Source organism: Schistocerca serialis, chromosome 2 (genome assembly GCF_023864345.2).
Source record: "Schistocerca serialis cubense isolate TAMUIC-IGC-003099 chromosome 2, iqSchSeri2.2, whole genome shotgun sequence".
Taxonomy (NCBI): Eukaryota; Metazoa; Arthropoda; class Insecta; order Orthoptera; family Acrididae; genus Schistocerca; species Schistocerca serialis.
In genome coordinates this window covers 312,785,115-312,804,939 of record NC_064639.1, presented here as the reverse complement: position 1 = coordinate 312,804,939, position 19,825 = coordinate 312,785,115, and the positions used below count along the sequence as shown (strand labels likewise).

General features: G+C 41.3%; 1 protein-coding gene across 3 annotated transcripts in view; it reads right to left on the bottom strand.

The window, feature by feature from the left end:
- The window catches only part of LOC126457099 (BRCA2-interacting transcriptional repressor EMSY-like), a 320,327-nt gene that overhangs the window by 68,528 nt on the left and 231,974 nt on the right, over window positions 1-19,825 (bottom strand). For all 3 annotated transcript variants that reach the window (XM_050093126.1, XM_050093127.1, XM_050093128.1), the window contains one exon: window positions 10,540-10,677. In XM_050093126.1, coding sequence (XP_049949083.1) covers window positions 10,540-10,677 — 138 coding nt within the window. The remainder of the gene's footprint in view (window positions 1-10,539; window positions 10,678-19,825) is intronic.

Genomic DNA, 19,825 nt, shown 5'->3' with positions numbered 1-19,825 from the left:
GCACGCAGTGAACGCGTCGCTGCAACCGCCGGGCGCCTCCCTTGGTCACGCGCTGCCGATCGCTTCCCGTGACCAGTTGTCCCCCGACGTGGAACTCTTGCCAGCTCCGGACCATATGTCGTCTTCGCCCGTCGGGTACCCTGGCCCGATGGAGGTCGACCCTTCGGCCCCTCCTGTCTCTCTATGGGCGCATACACTGCATGTTGGCGTGCACCCTGGAGCAGGTTTTCAGGCGTTTCCTAGCTCCCCGCAGTCCGAATGGCAGGGTGCGGGTGGAACAGCCTCGCCTGTTGTTAGGCTCCCCACCTCGTCGCATACGTCAACATGGGGTCCTCCCCACGGCGGGTGGAAGCCTTATGCCACAACCGTATGCCGATTTGCAGGGAAGGAATGTGGTGTCACCGCCAGACACCACACTTGCTAGGTGGTAGCCTTTAAATCGGCCGCGGCCTGTTAGTATACGTCGGACCCGCGTGTCGCCACTATCAGTGATTGCAGACCGAGTGCCGCCACACGGCAGGTCTAGAGAGTCTTCCTAGCACTCGCCCCAGTTGTACAACCGACTTTGCTAGTGATGGTTCACTGACAAAATATGTTCTCAGTTGCTGAGATGATAGTTAGCATAGCCCTCAGCTACGTCATTTGCTATGACCTAGCAAGGCGCCATTACCAGTTACTATTGATACCGAGTCATGTACAGTCAAGAGCGACGCTCATCATTAATGGATTAAAGTTAAGAATTCCACCTGCTACGTCCATTTTTCTAAAGTCTAAATTCCTTGTCCTGTTCCAGATCTCACGCCAGCCTGCATGAGCTAAAACGCGTGCCTTTCGGCTTCCTCTAGTACCCAGTGTTGGTTCTCCTGCCAACCCACAACATATACAAAAACACTCATGTATTTCAATGCAACATTGTGTCAAAATTCCAAAGCATCCAGTCAAAATATTTTGGTGATTTATGATTAGGAACATTTAGAGTTTATACTTCAGTACAAATGCAGATATACATTTCTTCAAAATCTCAAACCTCCAAAAGTTGTTCATGGATTACTTTGAAATTTTGGCCTGACATTGCTTGTAAAAATTCAAGTATTTTTACATAACTACTGGAACGCCATCTGGTATATAATTATTTAATTAGATAGATAAAAAATCTACTCACCAAGTGGTGGCAGAACACACATAAAAGACTGTTGTAACTGGCAAGTTTTAAGGGCCAGTCGCTCCTTCTTTGGGCAGAGGTGTTGAAGCGGAAGAAAGAAGGGTGACGGAAAAGAACTGTAGAGGACTAGGAAAAAGGTTAGATTTTGGGAAAGTCACTTACAACCGCAGGTCAGGGGAGACTTACCGTATGGGACGAGGGGGAAAGACTGATTATCATCTCATATGATAAGTCTCCCTTGGCCCACAGTTCTGGTTGACTTTCCCAAAATCTACCAATTTTCCTAGACCTCTCCAGTCCTTTTCCTTCACCCCTCTTCCTTCCCCTTCAGCCCTTCTGCCTGAAGAAGGAGCCACTGGCTCCGAAAACTTGCCAGTTACAACTGTCTTTTATGTGTGTGTTCTCCTGCCACTTGGTGAGTAGATTTGTTATCTATCCAATTAAATAATTTTGTCAGTAATTGACTTTTTGTTGTTACATCTGGTATATAAGTAACAAATACACTATGCGATCAAAAGTATCCGGATAACCCCCCAAAAAAATATGTTTTTCATATGAGGTGCATTGTGCTGCCACCTACTGCCAGTTACTCCATATCAGCGACCTAAGTAATCATTAGACATCGTGAGAGAGCAGAATGGGGTTCTCCGCAGAACTCATGGACTTTGAACGGGGTCAGGTGATTGGGTGTCACTTGTGTCATATGTCTGTACACAAGATTTCCACGCACGTAAACTTCCCTAGGTCCACTGTTTCCAATGTGAAAGTGAAGTGGAAACGTGAAGGGACATGTACAGCACAAAAGTGTACAGGCCGACCTCGTCTGTTGACTGCCAGAGACTGCCGACAGCTGAAAAGGGTCGTAATGTGTAATAGGCAGACATCTATCCAGACTATCACACAGGATTCCAAACTGCATCAGGATCAACTGCAAGTATTATGACAGTTAGGCAGGAGGTGGGAAAACTTGGATTTCATGGTCGAGCAGCTGCTCATAAGCCACACATCATGCCAGTAAATGCCAAATGACGCCCCGCTTGGTGTAAGGAGTATAAACATTGGACGACTGAACAGTGGAAAAATGTTGCGTGGAGTGACAAATCATGGTTCACAATGTGGCAGTCGATTGGCAGGGTGTGGGTACGGCGAATGCCCGGTGAACGTCATTTGCCAGCGTGTGTAAAATTCTGTGGCAGTGGTGTTATGGTGTAGTAGTGTTTCTTCATGGAGGGGGCTTGCACCCCTTGTTGTTTTGTGTGGCACTATCACAGTACAGGCCAACATTGATGTGTCCCACTGTTGAAGAGCAATTCAGGGATGGCGACTGCATCTTTCAACATGATCGAGCACCTTTTCATAAGGCACAGCCTGTGGTGGAGTGGTTACACGACAACAACATCCCTGTAATGGACTGGCCTGCACAGAGTCATGACCTGAATCCTACAGAACACCTTTGGGATGTTTTGGAATGTTGACTTCATGCCAGGCCTCACCCACTGACATCGATACCTCTCCTCAGTGCAGCTCTCCAAAAAACCTTCCAGCACCTGATTGAATATATGCCTGCAAAAGTGGAAGCTGTCACCAAGGCTAAGGGTGGCCAACACTGTATTGAATTTCAGCATTACCGATGGGGGGAGCCACGAACTTGTCAGTCATTTTCAGCTAGGTATCCAGATACTTTTGATCACATAGTGTATGTAGTAAAGGGGAAATGTAAATGTTGGTTTGTACAAAATTGCTAATCTCCAAAAGCTCTGGACAGGCTGATTTGAAATTTTGACACAATATTGAATTCTTCTACTGGCACCTTTTTAGATACCTAATTGTTTAATATATGCATATTTTTTAACACATGCAATACATAAACATATTTATCTAATATAAAAATTTGTACCACTGTCCAACCAGGACCCTCCCACACTCTGGCCTAACCATCGCCTGGTCACCTTCCAGGAATTACTAATTTCCAACATGGTCTCACCATCCTTCCCCAGGTTCCTCCCTAAGAACAACAACCTTTCAGAAGATGAAAGGACTGCCCTACACAGCCTAAAAGCAGATCCTGAGCTGATCATCTTCTTGTCAGACAAAAGGTTCCACCACTGATGTGATGAAGATGAACCGGAGTGACTACCTGGTAGAGGGCCTCTGCCAGTTGTCCAACACCTCACCTACAAAGTCTGCCAAAGTGACCCCATCCCAGAAGTTCAACACAACCTCCAATCCCTGCTCAAATCCTAAGGCCCTTCCTAGAACCGCTCCCCTGAATCAATCTTCCTACTCACCCCAACAACAGCCCACACCCACTTTCTACATGCTTCCTAAAACCCACAAACCTGACAATCCTGGGTGCCCCATTATGGCTGGTTACAGTGCCCCCACTGAAAGAATCTGAGTCCTTGTTGATCAACATCTGCAGCCAATTGTCCAAAACCTAGACTCCCACATTAAAGATACCAACCACGTCCTACACTAGCTCTCCACCATCCCCACGCCCTTATGTCCTGAATCCCTACTTGTCACTGTAGATGCAGCCTTCTCATAGACCAACATGCCTTACACCCATGGTCTTTCCACAATTGAACAGCACCTCTCCCACCACCCTGCAGATTCCAAACCCACCACTTCATTCCTCATACACCTAACCAATTACATCCTAACTCATAACTCCTTCAGCTTCGAAGGGAAGGTATACAAACAAGTTTGGAGTACAGCCATGAGCACCCTTATTGTACTGTCCTATGCCAACATCTTCATGGGCCACCTAGAGAAAACATTCCTAGCTTCCCAAAACCCCAAACCCCTGGTCTACTACAGGTTTATTGCTGATGTCTTTATAATCTGGACCCAAGGCCAGGACACCTTTTCCTAATTCCTCCACAACTTCAACACCTTCCCTCTCATCCACTTCACCTGGTTTTCCTCCACCTGTCATTCCACCTTCCTAGATATCAATCTCTTCCTCTCAGATGGCTTCATCCATACCTCAGTCCACATGAGACCCACCACTCATCAACAGTACCTGCACTTTGCAGCTTCACCCCTTCCAAAGCAAAAATTCCCTCCCATACTCCCTGGCCACACGAGGTGGACACATCTGCAGTGATACGAACTTCCTCGTCCAGTATGCTGTAGTTCTCATAAAGGCCTTCCCATACATGCAATACCCTACAGACCTGATTCACAAACACATCTCCCATGCCATATCCCCACACACTCCTGATCCTCACATCCATTGCAAGAACCGATCACAAAGAAACACCCCCCTTGTCACCCAATACAATCTGGGACTGGAGTGACTGAACCACGTCCTATCATTATGCCCGGGAATGAGGGACATCCTACCCAAGATACTTCCATCCCCTCCCAAAAGTGGTGTTCTGCCACCTACCCAACCTCCACAACATCTTAGTGCACCCCTATGCCACTCCCACTCCCCTGGCACAGGGATAATAATACGGTGGAACATCCAGATGCAAGACTTGCCCAATCCACTCACCCTGCACCACCTGCTTCAGTCCCATCACAGGCTTATCGAACCCCGTTAGAGGCCGGGCCACCTTTGAAAGCAACCATGTTACATACCAGATTCTGTTGCAACCACTGCACAGCATTTTACATTGGGATGACAACCAACCAGCTGTCAAATAGGAAGAACGTCCAAAAACAAAGTGGACCACACAGTAGCACAATATGCGAGATTTCAATGGCTGCTTCATAACTTGTACCATCTAGAGCCTCCTACTACAACCAGCTCTTTTGAGCTGTGCAGATGGGAGCTATCCTTAGGAGTACATCCTATGCTTCCTTAACCTAAGGTACCCACTGTCCACCCACCCCATCACCCAGTAGTGTGTGTGTGTGTGTGTGTGTGGGTGTGTGTGTGTGTGTGTGTGTGTGTGTGCGTGTGTGAGACCATCCCCTGCGTCAGTACCCTGTACCAATTCGTGTCAGATAGTTGTGCGCTGCTATCTCACGCCCTAGTCTGTGAAATCATGTGCCCAGCCATCTGGCACTTGACCCCTCTACCTGGACCCCTAGCTAGCCCACCAACGGCTCCCCAATCTCCCACATGCAGCTAGACACTTCTCCGCAACCCTCTCCCTGCCTCCAGCCTCTCTCCATCCCTCATCTCACTCAACTCTACATTCCCAGCTCACCTCAATACACTTACTGTGGGTCGGTATAGACTGGCAGTCAACTGAGCACAATGTAGGGAGACGTGTGTGTGTGTGTGTGTGTGTGTGTCCTACAAGCTTAAGAAAGGAAGTTCATTCTGAAAGCTAGCAAAGTTCTCTGCATCTTTTGTTTGTGCACCTATCAGTGACACAGCGGTCCTGCCTTTCCATGAGTCGTCTCCTTTATACCTAAGTAATTTGTAATTCTTAATCAGAACTTTCTTTACATAAACATAAAGGGGGAAACATTGTTACTAAATATCTCAAAAGCATCTTTTGATTTAGTTCAAATTTTTACACATTATGGTAATAAATGTTAAGACACATATAAGCTATTCACTTTTTAACATATACATTACCGAAACGGTTTTAGGAAACAGGTAAGTTTTATTTATGGCTTATTGGTTTATGATTAGACTACTAGTACAGAATGGGAGGGAATGGGATTAGGACATATATCTAATTCCTACACATATTAAAAATGTGTACTTTATCTTTTCTTTCTTTTCCATTTAAGCAGACTGAACCACAACAAACTATGGATGGATACAGCTAGTTGTCAACAAGATTGTAAATAATATGCATATTTATTGTGGTTAAGGAGCATTTGATGTCTCAGTGAGTGGAGTGTCCCGATGTGCACCAATCTTGGAAAGAATCTGGCTAGAATGCATTAAAATTAATGAACCTAAAGGCGATTCTCCTTCAGATACTCCACAAGACATATTAAACTTAGGAGGCCATCTTCATTCTGAAGATTTGGAAGAAGATGATATGACTGACCTTCTAGGTGCTGGCAGATAACCTCTTTCAAATGAGGAACTGATCCAGTTCAAAACAGAACGAGCACATGATGACGAGCCAGAGACAAAGCCTGCTGTGTGCCAACAGATAACTGATAAGAACTTGTCAAATGTGCTTCCTTATATTGAGCAGGGAATGAACAGCCTACCTCAGAATGGTCCCAATGAAGAATTCAGTGCTAAAGTGTTTAAAGGAGTAAACTCATCCATTGTCTATTACAAAATACTGTTGAAAGAGACAGAAAGCAAAGCGAAGTAGACAATTCTGCACCAATATTTTAAACCGGGCCAACCCAAAAAAGCAGAAAGTGGCGATGGCAGAATACAATAGCTTATTGATTCCTTATGTTAATCTTTGTCATTAGATTAAAACAGTTTCTAAACCCTTTTTATTATATGTATAAATACAACACAATTTTTAATTTACATTTTTATTTTTTGGATTTATGTTTATCATTATATTGTTTTGTACCTTCATTTACTAACCAAGCATTTTTCTTTATGAACAAAAGACAATATTATTTTATCAAAAAGTTGGAACTGCTCTAATGACATTATTAATTTGTTATACTGCATTCTGCTTTACGACCAATGTTTGTGGTTTGTATCTATGCCGTAAAATGGGGTATGGGTGCAATCAGATATTCTCTGACACCAGTCGCCTCTCAATTATCTGATCCCTGGTGCAGATGACAGAAGAGCCCCAGAGAACATGGCAGGCATCGATGTCACTGAGTAACAGGAATGGATGGGGCAGTTGTTGCATGAGATCAGTAAGTGCTGTGCTGTAAAGAGGTTCCTGCAGTGGGATGTATATTATAAGGCGATATGGCACATTTACTGCTCCTACAGCCACTTGTAAAACAGTGGGGAGGGTGATGGGCAAATAGTAGTGTGTTTCACTGATGTACACAGCTAAACCACTATTTGCTTATTCATCAATTAGGTCATCCTTCCCTTGAACATTAAATCATGGCAATACAGAATTATCTGTGGCTTTGAACTATGTCTCCTGAAGGCTTAAGCATGTAGGCTTTTCTTATACAAGCAGCTTTAATTCCTCTAAATGTGTCCTGTAAGTGTTCGCATTCCACTGAAGAATGAGCGCCATTTTAATTACCAAGTTTAATGCTCACTAAATGCTGTGCTTAGGAGAGGAGTTCAAAATGTTAGGAGGAGGGGTAGATGGGCTTGGTGGATTACCCAAACATATGTCTATATCCATCAGACGGTCCCTCCCATCAGATGTTACTGAAGCATTATTGTTAGGAGGTTCAACATCACGATTTTTAGGTATGGTCTTCCAGCTCAACGGTTTCCCTTTTCTTAGGGAGAGTGGTGAAGAAGTAGACATAGGTATCTTGTGATCAGCGTTCATTTTAGAACAGAAGTCACCTGGTTTTCCTTCAAACTCAATGCCAGTCGTTGAAATGCCAGTATGTAGACCAATAGTGTCTTGACAGATGCAGCTACAGGGTGGCGCAGATGGATCGGGTGGTTTTGAAGTGGACTGTACGTCTGGAGGGGGGGAGCCAGGTGTTCGGCGACTTCGTCCTGTGGTGGGGGGGGACGGGAAGTTTCAGTTGCAGGCTGGCAGTCAGTCGCGATGGCTACGTGGTCCGTTGAGCATCGTGTTTTCGCAGTGGAAGAGTTCATACGCAATAACGAGTCAATTGTTGCTGTGACGCGTGCCTTTCGCCGGCGTTTCAACATCCCACCTCGCGGTAGTGTTCCTAAGCGAGATACGATATTGAGTTGGGTGCATAATTTCCGCACTACTGGTTCATGTGCTCCAAAATGGACGCCTAGACCGCCAACAATAACAACGCCTGAGAACGTGGAGCGTGTGAGACGCGATGTCACTGCGAGCCCACGTCGATCAACGAGACGTCGTGCTCAAGCTCTTGGAATGTCACGTCGGAGCCTTCAAAGGATTCTTAACGAAGAACTGAAATTCCACCCCTATAAAATCCTGTTGGTACAGAAGATTCTCCCAACAGACCATCTTCAAAGGCTTCAGTTTAGCCAACAGATGTTGGAGTTATTGGAAGATGTAAACCTGATTATCATGATGTCTGACGAGGCTCACTTTCACATTAACGGATACGTAAACAAGCAAAATTGCCGTTACTGGGCCGACACTAACCCAAGAGATCTACACCAACGGCCTCTCCATAGTGACAAAGTGACGGTTTGGTGTGGGGTTTCTAAGGTAGGGATAATTGGTCCTTACTTTTTTGAAAATGAAAGGGAGCAGGCGGTTACTGTTAATTCGCAGCGTTATGTGAACATGATTGAAGATTTTCTTCTCCCACAACTTGAAGAGAACAATTACGACATGGGCAATATGTGGTTCCAACAAGACGGGGCAACTGCACATACCGCTAGGATATCAATGCAAGCTGTACGCGCTCTGTTCCCTGGCCGTTTGATTTCCCGTAATGGAGATGTCCATTGGCCCCCTCGCTCGCCGGACCTCACGGTATGTGACTTTTTCTTATGGGGCTATTTAAAAGCAAGGGTCTACATGAACAAACCCCGGACCATTCAGGAGTTGAAGGCAGCAATTCACACCGAAATCACATCAATTCCTGGTGATGTGCTTGAGCGGGCAATGCGGAACGTTAAGGACCGACTCCAAGAATGCGTCGCTCGAGAAGGAGGGCATTTGATGGATGTAATTTTTAAAAACTAACATTACTATTTTTTTGTTAATAAACTTCCATTGTAACTACACATTTTGCACTTTATTTCAATCCAATACCTTTACAATTGACAGTTTGACAAGTATTTTAAAACCACCCGATCCATCTGCGCCACCCTGTACAAGCAAAGGTGGATGTGCTAGCATCTGCACTGGGAGTTTGCATTGAAGTATAATACTTGGTTACTGGTTGCTGCAGGAGTGTAGATGTGCTAGCACCTGCTCTGGACATTTTCGTTGGGGCATCAGACTTGCAATTGGTTGCTTGATGATGGTAAAGAATATGGTTGTGTATGATGGAGATTGTAAAACCTTGAAGATATTTTTTGCCTCCATGTACTGTAACAGCCTCATGACCCAAAACTCCTGTCATTTCTGTTATATATACACTACCTCACAGTTAGCAAAGAAGAGTAAAAAGGTAGCACTAACAGAATCAAGTTGCAAATGCCCAAATAAATTCAGTGTACTTGGGACTCTTTGGCACACTGACTTCCATTAACTGAGTAACATTTCTGCATGTATGGTGAACTAGGATTTGCATGAATTAAGTTGTTATACTTATGATTCATTTACAGAGGCATTGACAACTCCTTATATATTCACATATAGTTCTGCGATTTAGTGAGGAACACATCTGCAATGCTAATAATTACCCATCGTACAAAACATTTTACTACTACCGCTGAGGACAAACTTCAGGAACTTATCAAATGAAACAACTATTTCTCTGCTGTATAACAAAGTCTCTGACATATTCTTAACACTTTTATAATAATATAAAATTAATTTGTACATTGCATTTCTTTGAAACATATGAGTATAAAATCCACACAATTATTTTAATTCAGTCAAGTAATAATCCACTTATCAAGGATACTACACAAAATTGTTACAGTTTCTATGATCAGTCATAAAACACTGCAATAAAATGGAAGAGGTGTAGGCAAATAGCGGCCCACAGGCCACATGTGGCCTGCTAATGGTTTTTGCATGGCGCACCAAGACAGCCAGAATATTTATGAAACAATTTATAACTTTTTTGAAATGCAAAAAGATATAATTTTAAAAGTTGTGGTCCTCCACTCACCACTGCTTCCACAAAGTGGCCCCCGAGCCAAAACTATTGCCCACTCCTGTGATAGGGCTACACTACCTCACAATACCAAGAACAGGCATACTTCATTTTATAAAGTGTTTCAGCAATACTGTGACAGTGTAAAATACTACAATTACCAATGCATATGACAGAAAAGCATCACAACATAGTAGTGGAATTTGAAGAAGAAACTACACTTAACTTACAACTGTCGTTTCTATAAAATTGTACACATAGAAAATAGTGACTTAAGTATAAAACAAAGGACTGCAAATAGCAACTAATTTTATTGTTTTTAAATTAAGGGATGTATTATAATTATGGAATATGAAATTATTCCATCAATAATATAAAAAGATGAAGTTCATGGCTATTTACAAAAAAAACTAATGACAAAAGCACACCATTGTTACAGATTGCCATATTACAGCTACCAGATACAAACTTAAATCAACATATGCTGCAAACAATCCAAGGCAATCAGGAGAGCTATTCCATGCACATGAGGGTAAAACATAAATGTAAAAAGCCCAAACAATGAGTTCTAGAAACTTTTGCTCATGTTCCTGCTGCCACAATGATAATCTCACCTTCATTATAACTGAATGTTTCCAAATCTATGTTTGCAGAGGCTATTGCTGTACTAAAGATGTCCATTGTCTTTGAACTAGACTTTGGTACTGTATCCTCAGAAGCTTCCGCAGAGTCTCCAGAACACTCATGATTTCCTTTGAAAATAAAATTTTTAATTAGCAGGGCATTCATAATTAAATGAAAATACAAGTTGAAATTTTGTCTCCTGCAGACATTATAATGGGATTTTCTTAAAAAGGCAACACATATGTTATTAGCCACTTATGCAACAAACACTCTCTTACTCTTTGTGTCGAGCCTGAAAATTAGTTCTCAGCTCCAGTTTTCAACAGTTTTCTTCCAGCAATTTTCAAAAAAATTTTAATGTTAGTGATTTCCCACTTGCACCTCTTCATTTTTTCAGACACAAATAATAATGCTGCATAAGTTGCTACGACTGCGACATGTGCTAATGACTAATGCCTCCTGGTGGTGTTGCAGACACATGATGATGTGGTATGGAAAGTACACAAGGGATGCAGGGATGAATGTAGAATCATTCCAATTAAGGTATGAGCTCCAAAAGGGGAAATACACTAATAAAAGTGATTTAGACATGATGTAGACTTTTATACGGCCTGGTGCCTCAGAATGAGCACCTCGGAATGGCAAAGTTGGTCAGCTATTTGCACGCAACCATGGGTAGGTCATAAGGTATTTGACATGTATGTCTCTGCTTGCCCAATCTGTAACACAGCACAGGCTGCGATCTGTGGTAAATGTGATGTGCAAGCACAAGTTTTTGGGAGCAAACCACTCAGTAAACATTGCTGAACATGGGACAGCACAAGATCACTACATATTCCCATGTGTACTCAATGACATCATCAGTTATTATTGCTGTGGACACAGGATCTTCAAGACTGGACCATGGATTGATGCAAACGTGTTGTCTGGTCGGATGAGTTACATATCTCGTTACATCAGGTCAGTGGCCGTGTCTGGATACTCAATCATACAGGCAAACAGCTTATTGAAACTAGCACTATGCCATGAATGGAGGCCAGCGAGTACAGTATTGTGGGGCACTTTCACTGGTGATTCAATGGGATCTGTGGTAGTAATCAAAGGTGTCATGACAACTGTGGCCTATGTGATTATTATTATAGACTAACTGCATCCCTTCAAGCTTAGTGTCTTCCCCAACAGCAATATAATCTTCCAGCAGGACAACTGTTCATATGACAAGCCCAGAATCATGCTACAGTGGTTTGTGGAGCACGGTTGTGAAATCACACTGATGTCTTGGTCACCAAATTTGCCTGATTGGGTTGATATTGGGTGCCAGCTTCACAAACCACAGGCCTGTAACTTTACTGGAAATGCATGGCCTGTGCGTAGGCATCTGGTACCACATACTATGAAAACTTAATACATCCCATGCAGAACTGTTGTTTTACTGCATTCCAGAGATGGACCAACATTAAGCAGGTGACCATAACATTTTGGCTTGTCAGTATTTTATAGTGTTATGTACAGTTTCTAACACTTTAGTGAAACACTAGCATTTCCTACTCTCATTCAAGTTCTGTATATACCATCACGTAGCAGAATCTTTAGGAACATGGAATGAATTGGTTCTAAGTTAACGAGGAAAATTAGATGCTAGAAGCCAATTCTCTACATTAAGATAATAATTAACTTTCATTAAACTACTATAATTTAGCATGAATGTTGCTATTTTGAAAAAAGAAAGTTTCTAATTTCTCAGTTTATTTACATGACAACAATGATATTGATTCAAGATTAATAGTTATTTATATGCTGTAATAAAAATGGTTGTGATAAGTTTTGTTAGCTATTAATCTTTAATCCATTAAACAGTACAATCAGATAATGTGTGAGACTGGCTAATAAGGCCTTTTCCTTTTGAATCTGCAGAAATTCCATTTTTACTGGCTGTAGCTCTGATGCAAGGTTGTAAAAGACCTTTGGCCCACAATATGGAACACAACACTAAAAGCTCAAGAATCCTGAGCTAACAATGAACATAAAAACGGATACAGGAAATAGTGAACACAGGGCTGTCGTAGCGAGACTGAATATCATAACTCCCAAATTGACAAAAAACAAACAAAAATATACCTACTCAAAAATGCATCTCCACTCTTTCCAAACCAATTATGTAAGTACAGACCATATGTGGCTTGAATTCAGAGAAATACTATAAACAGTAATTGACAGATTTACAACAAATACATTAACAAATGATGGAGCTGATCCTCCATAGTACACAAAACAGGTCAGAATGCTGTTGCAGAAACAAAAAAAGCATGCCAAATTTAAATGAATGAGAAATCCCCAAGACTGGCGATCTTTTACAGAAGCCCAAAATTTAGTTCGGACTTCAATGTGAGATTCTTATAATAGTTTTCACAATGAAACTTTGTCTCAAAAATGGCACAACACAATCAAAGCCTTCTCTGCACAATAGCATGGAAATAAAATTGATGACAGTACTGCTAAAGTAGAGTTGCTAAAAATATGCAGCAGGATTCTAGAACATATATTGTGTTCAAATGATAAGAATTACCTCAGAAAGGATGGTCTATTGACACACAGTCAACATGGATTTAGAAAACATTATTCTGGTGAAACACAACTACAGTGGAATTTCGATTTTACATTCTCCATTTTACATTTTCTGTAATTCTACACCATAAACTCGTAGACTCTGTGATAAACCCATAGGATCAGTGCAAAAAATTCCCCAATTTTACCTTGCTTCCTAGTAAGGGTTACCTGGAGTCCAAGTTTTTACTCAACGTCTCGCTTGACTTCACCCATTTTCTTCTTATTGATATTTGATGTGGCCGAACGAGTTATAACCACAAAAGAAAGATGGTTTTACACTGTGCACAGTGGCGGAGTTAAGGGAATATTTTAGGCTGTTGTGGAGAGGGGAGATGTGAGAGAGCTAAATGCTGACATAATTCACGTTCAGTGTTGCCAATGCAACTTGCAACATTTAGCTTCATCCCGCAACTGTGATACAACTACTGTTAGGATGCAGCATTAATGGATAAACAAGACAGTTGCTGCAAAGTGTTCCAGACAACACCTATACATGATGAAGGGGTCTGGCCACCACCTTTCCTTGTGCCATTTATAACTCAGTCTCACTTTTCTATATGTATTTCTGATGTACTGTATTCAGCAACGATAGCAACTGTCAACCTTTTTGATTCAAACACTAAGTGTCAAAGAACATACTCAGTCATAATCGAGGAAATGTCACACATTTTCGGCTAGTCGACTCTTATTGGCTTGCGACTTGTTAAGTCACCCAATAGCCAGTGCAGTCACTACACTACACTAACACACGTAAAATGAGCTTGTCTCCTGGATGTGTGGAGAGGGGGAATGACCCTTAGTGGCAGGAGTGTTGGTAGGGGTGAATGCATTTTGTGAAGTGCTGAAAATATACTTTTCCTACAGATAAGGTGCTATGACAGAGATTCCACACGGAAATCGTACAAGAGTTTTGTGATAGCACATTTAAAGATTTTTATGTTCAAGTCTGACATGATACCGTTGCAACAACTATATACGCTGCTCATGTATGTAATTTGCATCACGCACACTATGTGCTGTAGATCATAAAGTTTGGCAGCAATGATAGAGGACACAGTGGCAGATACATATGAGGGGTGAGCAGGGTGCGTGTTGCCCCCCCCCCCCCCCCCAACCCCCGCCCCTTGTGGCTCACCTGCATTGCCAGTTGCGCTGCCCCCACCAGTCAGCTCTCACACTATTTGTTCGTTTCTTTCGTCAGTCGACTCGGCTGAATTGAGTTATCGATTAGTTGTGCTTTCCTATGTAGCATGTGCGTCTGCGTCATCGTATTTTATTCATTTCTGTCTGGCACATAGATAGGTAATACATACATACAAGAAAAGTTGCGGCCATTATAGTGATATTGACATGTTATTCTGTCTGGCATTTGTTTGAGAAAAGTTGTGCATATTCTACTGTTTTCTTGTACAGAGAAATTTGAACACTTAGCATTATAAATATGGACTATTTGCTGAATAGGAAGCTAGTTTATATTCAGAAGCAGATATATTGAGACTAATGAATAAGTAAAAAGTTCTAGTTGCAGCAACTACAAGTGTGAAGATTAGTCAAGAGTGAGAGTGATCAGTTGATTGTGAAGTATTAATAATAGTAATAGTGTAGTAGTATATGTGTATAATAAGTTAACATAAAATTTTCTTAAACTTTGTATGTGACTTGATTATTTTTTATCACAGTAAATGTAAAGGTAGCTCAAGAAATCTTTAGTACCCCCTCCTTGAGGTTTCTCTGTATCCACCACTGAGAGGACATGAAGCGAAACTGTAGCACCTGAGCTTTCTTTCAAATTTACACACTGCGTACAGAAATTCACTAAGCTGACTTCTAATAAGCTTGTAACTCCAACTGGGAAAGCAAACTCATTGATACAAGTCCGTTCCTCTCGTTAAGCCTAAAAGAACACTTTAAGGGTGCTGAGCATATGGAATGTGGCTTGTAAGAGAAGCACTGAACAATAACACCAATGGCGACAAAGTATGTCATTAAGCAGATATCTTCATTTATGTTTATGGTTTAATTCAAAATGTTAATCAATTTTTCCTTTTTTCTGGGTGAGCACAAAGGATGATCTCCCAAAAATGCATGTTTTGAAAGCATAATTTTTGGTTGTAGCCTGTCAGAAAATAGCTCGATTACCATGTACCAACATAGCAATTTTAATTTTTTTATGGGTTTTTACTTGCTGTTACACATCCGTGATTCTTTAAGAACTTATGAAGTTCATTACCACAAATTACTCTAAAAAAATTGCATTATACATTTAATTTCTTTCACTTAGACAGATTTTGTACAAAGTAATGGAGAGGATTGTGATTTTTAATCACATATGCCAATTACATGTGTTTCTGGCTGTATTTTGGGGGATTTTAAAATTTTTCTCGATTCTGCAATTTCCTCAGTTTTGCATTTTTTAAGTTTGGGCCGCACAAAAATGTAAAATTGGCGTTTCAGTGTAGGTCTTTACTCACATAAAGTGTTGAGTGCTGTTGGCAATGGATTTCAAGCTGATTCCATATTTCTGGATTTCCAGAAGACTTATGGAACTGTACAGCACAAGTGACTTGTAATCTAATTGTGTGGTTATGCGACTGAATTTGTGATTTCCTGTTACAGAGGTGAGTTCATGGTAACTGATGGAAAGTCATCAAGTAAAACAGAAGTGATTTCTGACATCCTCCTAGGTAGTGTTATAGGTACCCTGCCACTCCGTATCCTTATAAATGATTTAGGAGACAATCTGAGCAGCCGTCTTAGGTTGTTTGCAAATGAAGCTGTCGTTTATTGTCTAGTAAGATCAAAATCAATTGTAAAATGATTTAGATATGATATCTGTATGGTGCAATAATTGGCAGTTGACCTAAATAATGAAAAGTATGAGGTCATCCATACGAGTGCTAAAAGGAATCCGTTAAACTTTGATTACAAGAAAAAATCAATGAAATCTAAAGGCCTAAATTCAACTAAATATCTAGGAATTACAAATGCAAATACCTTAAATTGGAAAGAATATATAGAAAATATTATGGACAAGACGAACCAAAGATTGCATTTTATGGGCAGAACACTTAGAACATGCAACAAACCTACTAAATAGATTGCTTACACTAAGCTTGTTCTTCCACTTTTGAAGTATCATTGTGCAGTGTGGGGTCCTTACCACACAGGATTGATGGAGTACATCGAGAAAGTTCAAAGAAGGGAAGCACATTTTGTATTTGCGATAAATAGGGGAGAGTGTGTCACATACATGATACAGGATTTGGGGTAAAAATAATTAAACCAGAGGTATTTTTTTTACCGTGGCGGGATCTTTTTACCAAGTTTCAACCGCCAAGTCCCTTCTCCTCTGAATGCGAGAATATTCTGTTGACACCAACCTACATAGGGAGAAACAATCATCATAATATTCTGTTGACACCAACCTACATAGGGAGAAACAATCATCATAATAAACTAAGGGAAATCAGAGCTTGGAGGGATAGATACAGAATGTCGCCCCCTCCTTCATGAACTCTCCAAGAGTGTTGTTGTTGTTGTTGTTGTTGTTGTTGTGGTCTTCTGACCTGAGACTGGTTTGATGCAGCTCTCCATGCTACCCTATCCTGTGCAAGTTTCTTCATCTCCCAGTACCTACAGCAACCTACATCCTTCTGAATCTGTTTAGTGTATTCATCTCTTGGTCTCCCTCTACGATTTTTACCCTCCACGCTGCCCTCCAATGCTAAATTTGTGATCCCTTGATGCCTCAGAACATGTCCTACCAACCGGTCCCTTCTTCTCGTCAAGTTGTGCCACAAACTCCTCTTCTCCCCAATTCTATTCAATACCTCCTCATTAGTTATGTGATCTACCAATCTAACCTTCAGCATTCTTCTGTAGCACCACATTTCGAAAGCTTCTATTCTCTTCTTGTCCAAGCCAATTATTGTCCATGTTTTACTTCCATACGTTCAGTTATTTTGCTCCCCAAATAGCAAAACTCCTTTACTATTTTAAGTGTCTCATTTCCTAATCTAATTCCCACAGCAGTACCCGACTTAATTCAACTACATCCCATTATCATCATTTTGTTTTTGTTGATGTTCATCTTATATCCTACTTTCAAGACACTGTCCATTCCGTTCAACTGCTCTTCCCAGTCCTTTGCTGTCTCTGACAGAATTACAATGTCATTGGCGAACCTCAAAGTTTTTATTTCTTCACCATGGATTTTAATACCTACTCCCAATTTTTCTTTTGTTTCCTTTACTGCTTGCTCAATATACAGATTGAATAACATTGGGGAGAGGCTACAACCCTGTCTCACTCCCTTCCCAACCAGTGCTTCCCTTTCATGCCCGTCAACTCTTATAACTGCCATCTGGTTTCTGTACAAACTGTAAACAGCCTTCTGCTCCCTGTATTTTACCCTTGCCACCTTTAGAATTTGAAAGAGAGTATTCCAGTCAACATTGTCAAAAGCTTTCTCTAAGTCTACAAATGCTAGAAACGTAGGTTTGCCTTTCCTTAATCTTTCTTCTAAGATAAGTCAGTATTGCCTCACGTGTTCCAATATTTCTATGGAATCCAAACTGATCTTCCCCGAGGTTGGCTTCTACCAGTTTTTCCATTTGTCTGTAAAGAATTCATGTAAGTATTTTGTAGCAATTCATCTTCATCTACATTCCCTTCCATTTCCATAATATTGTCCTCAAGTACATTGCCCTTGTATAGACCCTCTATATACTCCTTCCACCTTTCAGCTTTCCCTTCTTTGGTTATAAATGGGTTTCCATCTGAGCTCTTGATATTAATACAAGTCCTCTAGCCATCCCTGCTTGGCGATTTTGCACTTCCTGTCGATCTCATTTTTGAGACGTTTGTATTCCTTTTTGCATTCTTCATTTACTGCATTTTTATATTTTCTCCTTTCATCAATTAAATTCAATATTTTTTCTGTTACCCATGGAGTTCTACTAGCCCTTGTCTTTTTACCTACTTGATCCTCTGCTGCCTTCACTACTTCATCCCTCAGAGCTACCCATTCATCTTCTACTGTACTTCTTTCCCCGATTGCTGTCAATTTTTCCCTTATGCTCTCCCTGAAACTCTGTACAACCTCTGGTTTAGTCAGTTTATCCAGGTCCCATCTCCTTAAATATCCACCTTTATGAAGTTTCTTCAGTTTTAATGTACAGTTCATAACCGATAGATTGTGGTCAGAGTCCACATCTGCCCCTGGAAATGTCTTACAATATAAAACCTGGTTCCTAAATCTCTGTTTTACCATCATATAATCTATCTGATACCTTTTAGTATCTCCGGGATTCTTCCATGTATACAACCTTCTTTTATGATTCTTGAACCAAGTGTTAGCTATGATTAAGTTATGCTCTGTGCAAGATTCTACCAGACGGCTTCCTCTTTCATTTCTTACCCCCAATCCATATTGACCTACTATGTTTCCTTCTCTCTCTTTTCCTACTCTCAAGTTCCAGTCACCCATGACTATTAAATTTTCGTCTCCCTTCACTCTCTGAATAATTTCTTTTATCTCATCATACATTTCATCAATATCTTTGTCATCTGCGGAACTAGCTGGCATATAAACTTTTGCTACTGTGGTTGGCGTGGGCTACGTATCTATCTTGGCCACAATAATGCGTTTACTATGCTGTTTGTAGTAGCTTACCAGAATTCTTATTTTCCTCTTCATTATTAAAGCTACTCCTGCATTACCCCTATTTGATTTTGTATTTATAACCCTGTACTCATCTGACCAGAAGTCTTGTTCCTCTTGCCACTGAACTTCACTAATTCCCACTATATCTAAATTTAACCTATCCATTTCCCTTTTTAAATTTTCTAACCTACCTGCCCGATTAAGGGATCTGACATTTCACGCTCTAATCCGTAGAATGCCAGTTTTCTTTCTCTTGATAACAACGTCCTCCTGAGTAGTCCCCGCCTGGAGATCCAAATGGGGGACTATTTTACCTCTGGAATATTTTATCCAAGAGGATGCAATCATCATTTAACCATACAGTAAAGCTGCATGCCCTCAGGAAAAATTACGGCTGTAGTTTCCCCTTGCTTTCAGCCATTTGAGTACCAGCACAGCAAGGCTGTTTTGGTTAGTGTTACAAGGCCAGATCAGTCAATCATCCAGACTGTTGCCCCTCCAACTACTGAAAAGGTTGATGCCCCTCTTCAGGAACCTCACGTTTGTCTGGCCTCTCAACAGATACCCCTCCGTTGTAGTTGCACCTACGGTACGGCTATCTGTATTGCTAAGGCACGCAACCCTCCCCACCAATGGCAAGGTCCATGGTTCATGGAGGGGGCATGTTTTATATTTACCACCTTTTGCCAGTGCCTTAACTTAACAGTTCACGTTTCCTCCCTTTGCCTTCTGCTTGGCACAGAAACATTCTTTCTTTGTTTCTAGACTTTTGAGTCCTCTCATAATCTTGTATACGTATAATGTCTTGGCATAATGGCATGTACTTGAAAATAATGGGACACTGAACAGGGAACCAGATAACATTTTACCATGCAATCAGGATGAATTTAAAAATAAAAGAAATGAATCTGTTGTTATGTGATGGCAGCTACAGTTTTCCACAGACTACTACAGTTAATACAAATCTTCTTCCTGTAAGTGTCCTCAGAGACTTCTTTGTATGT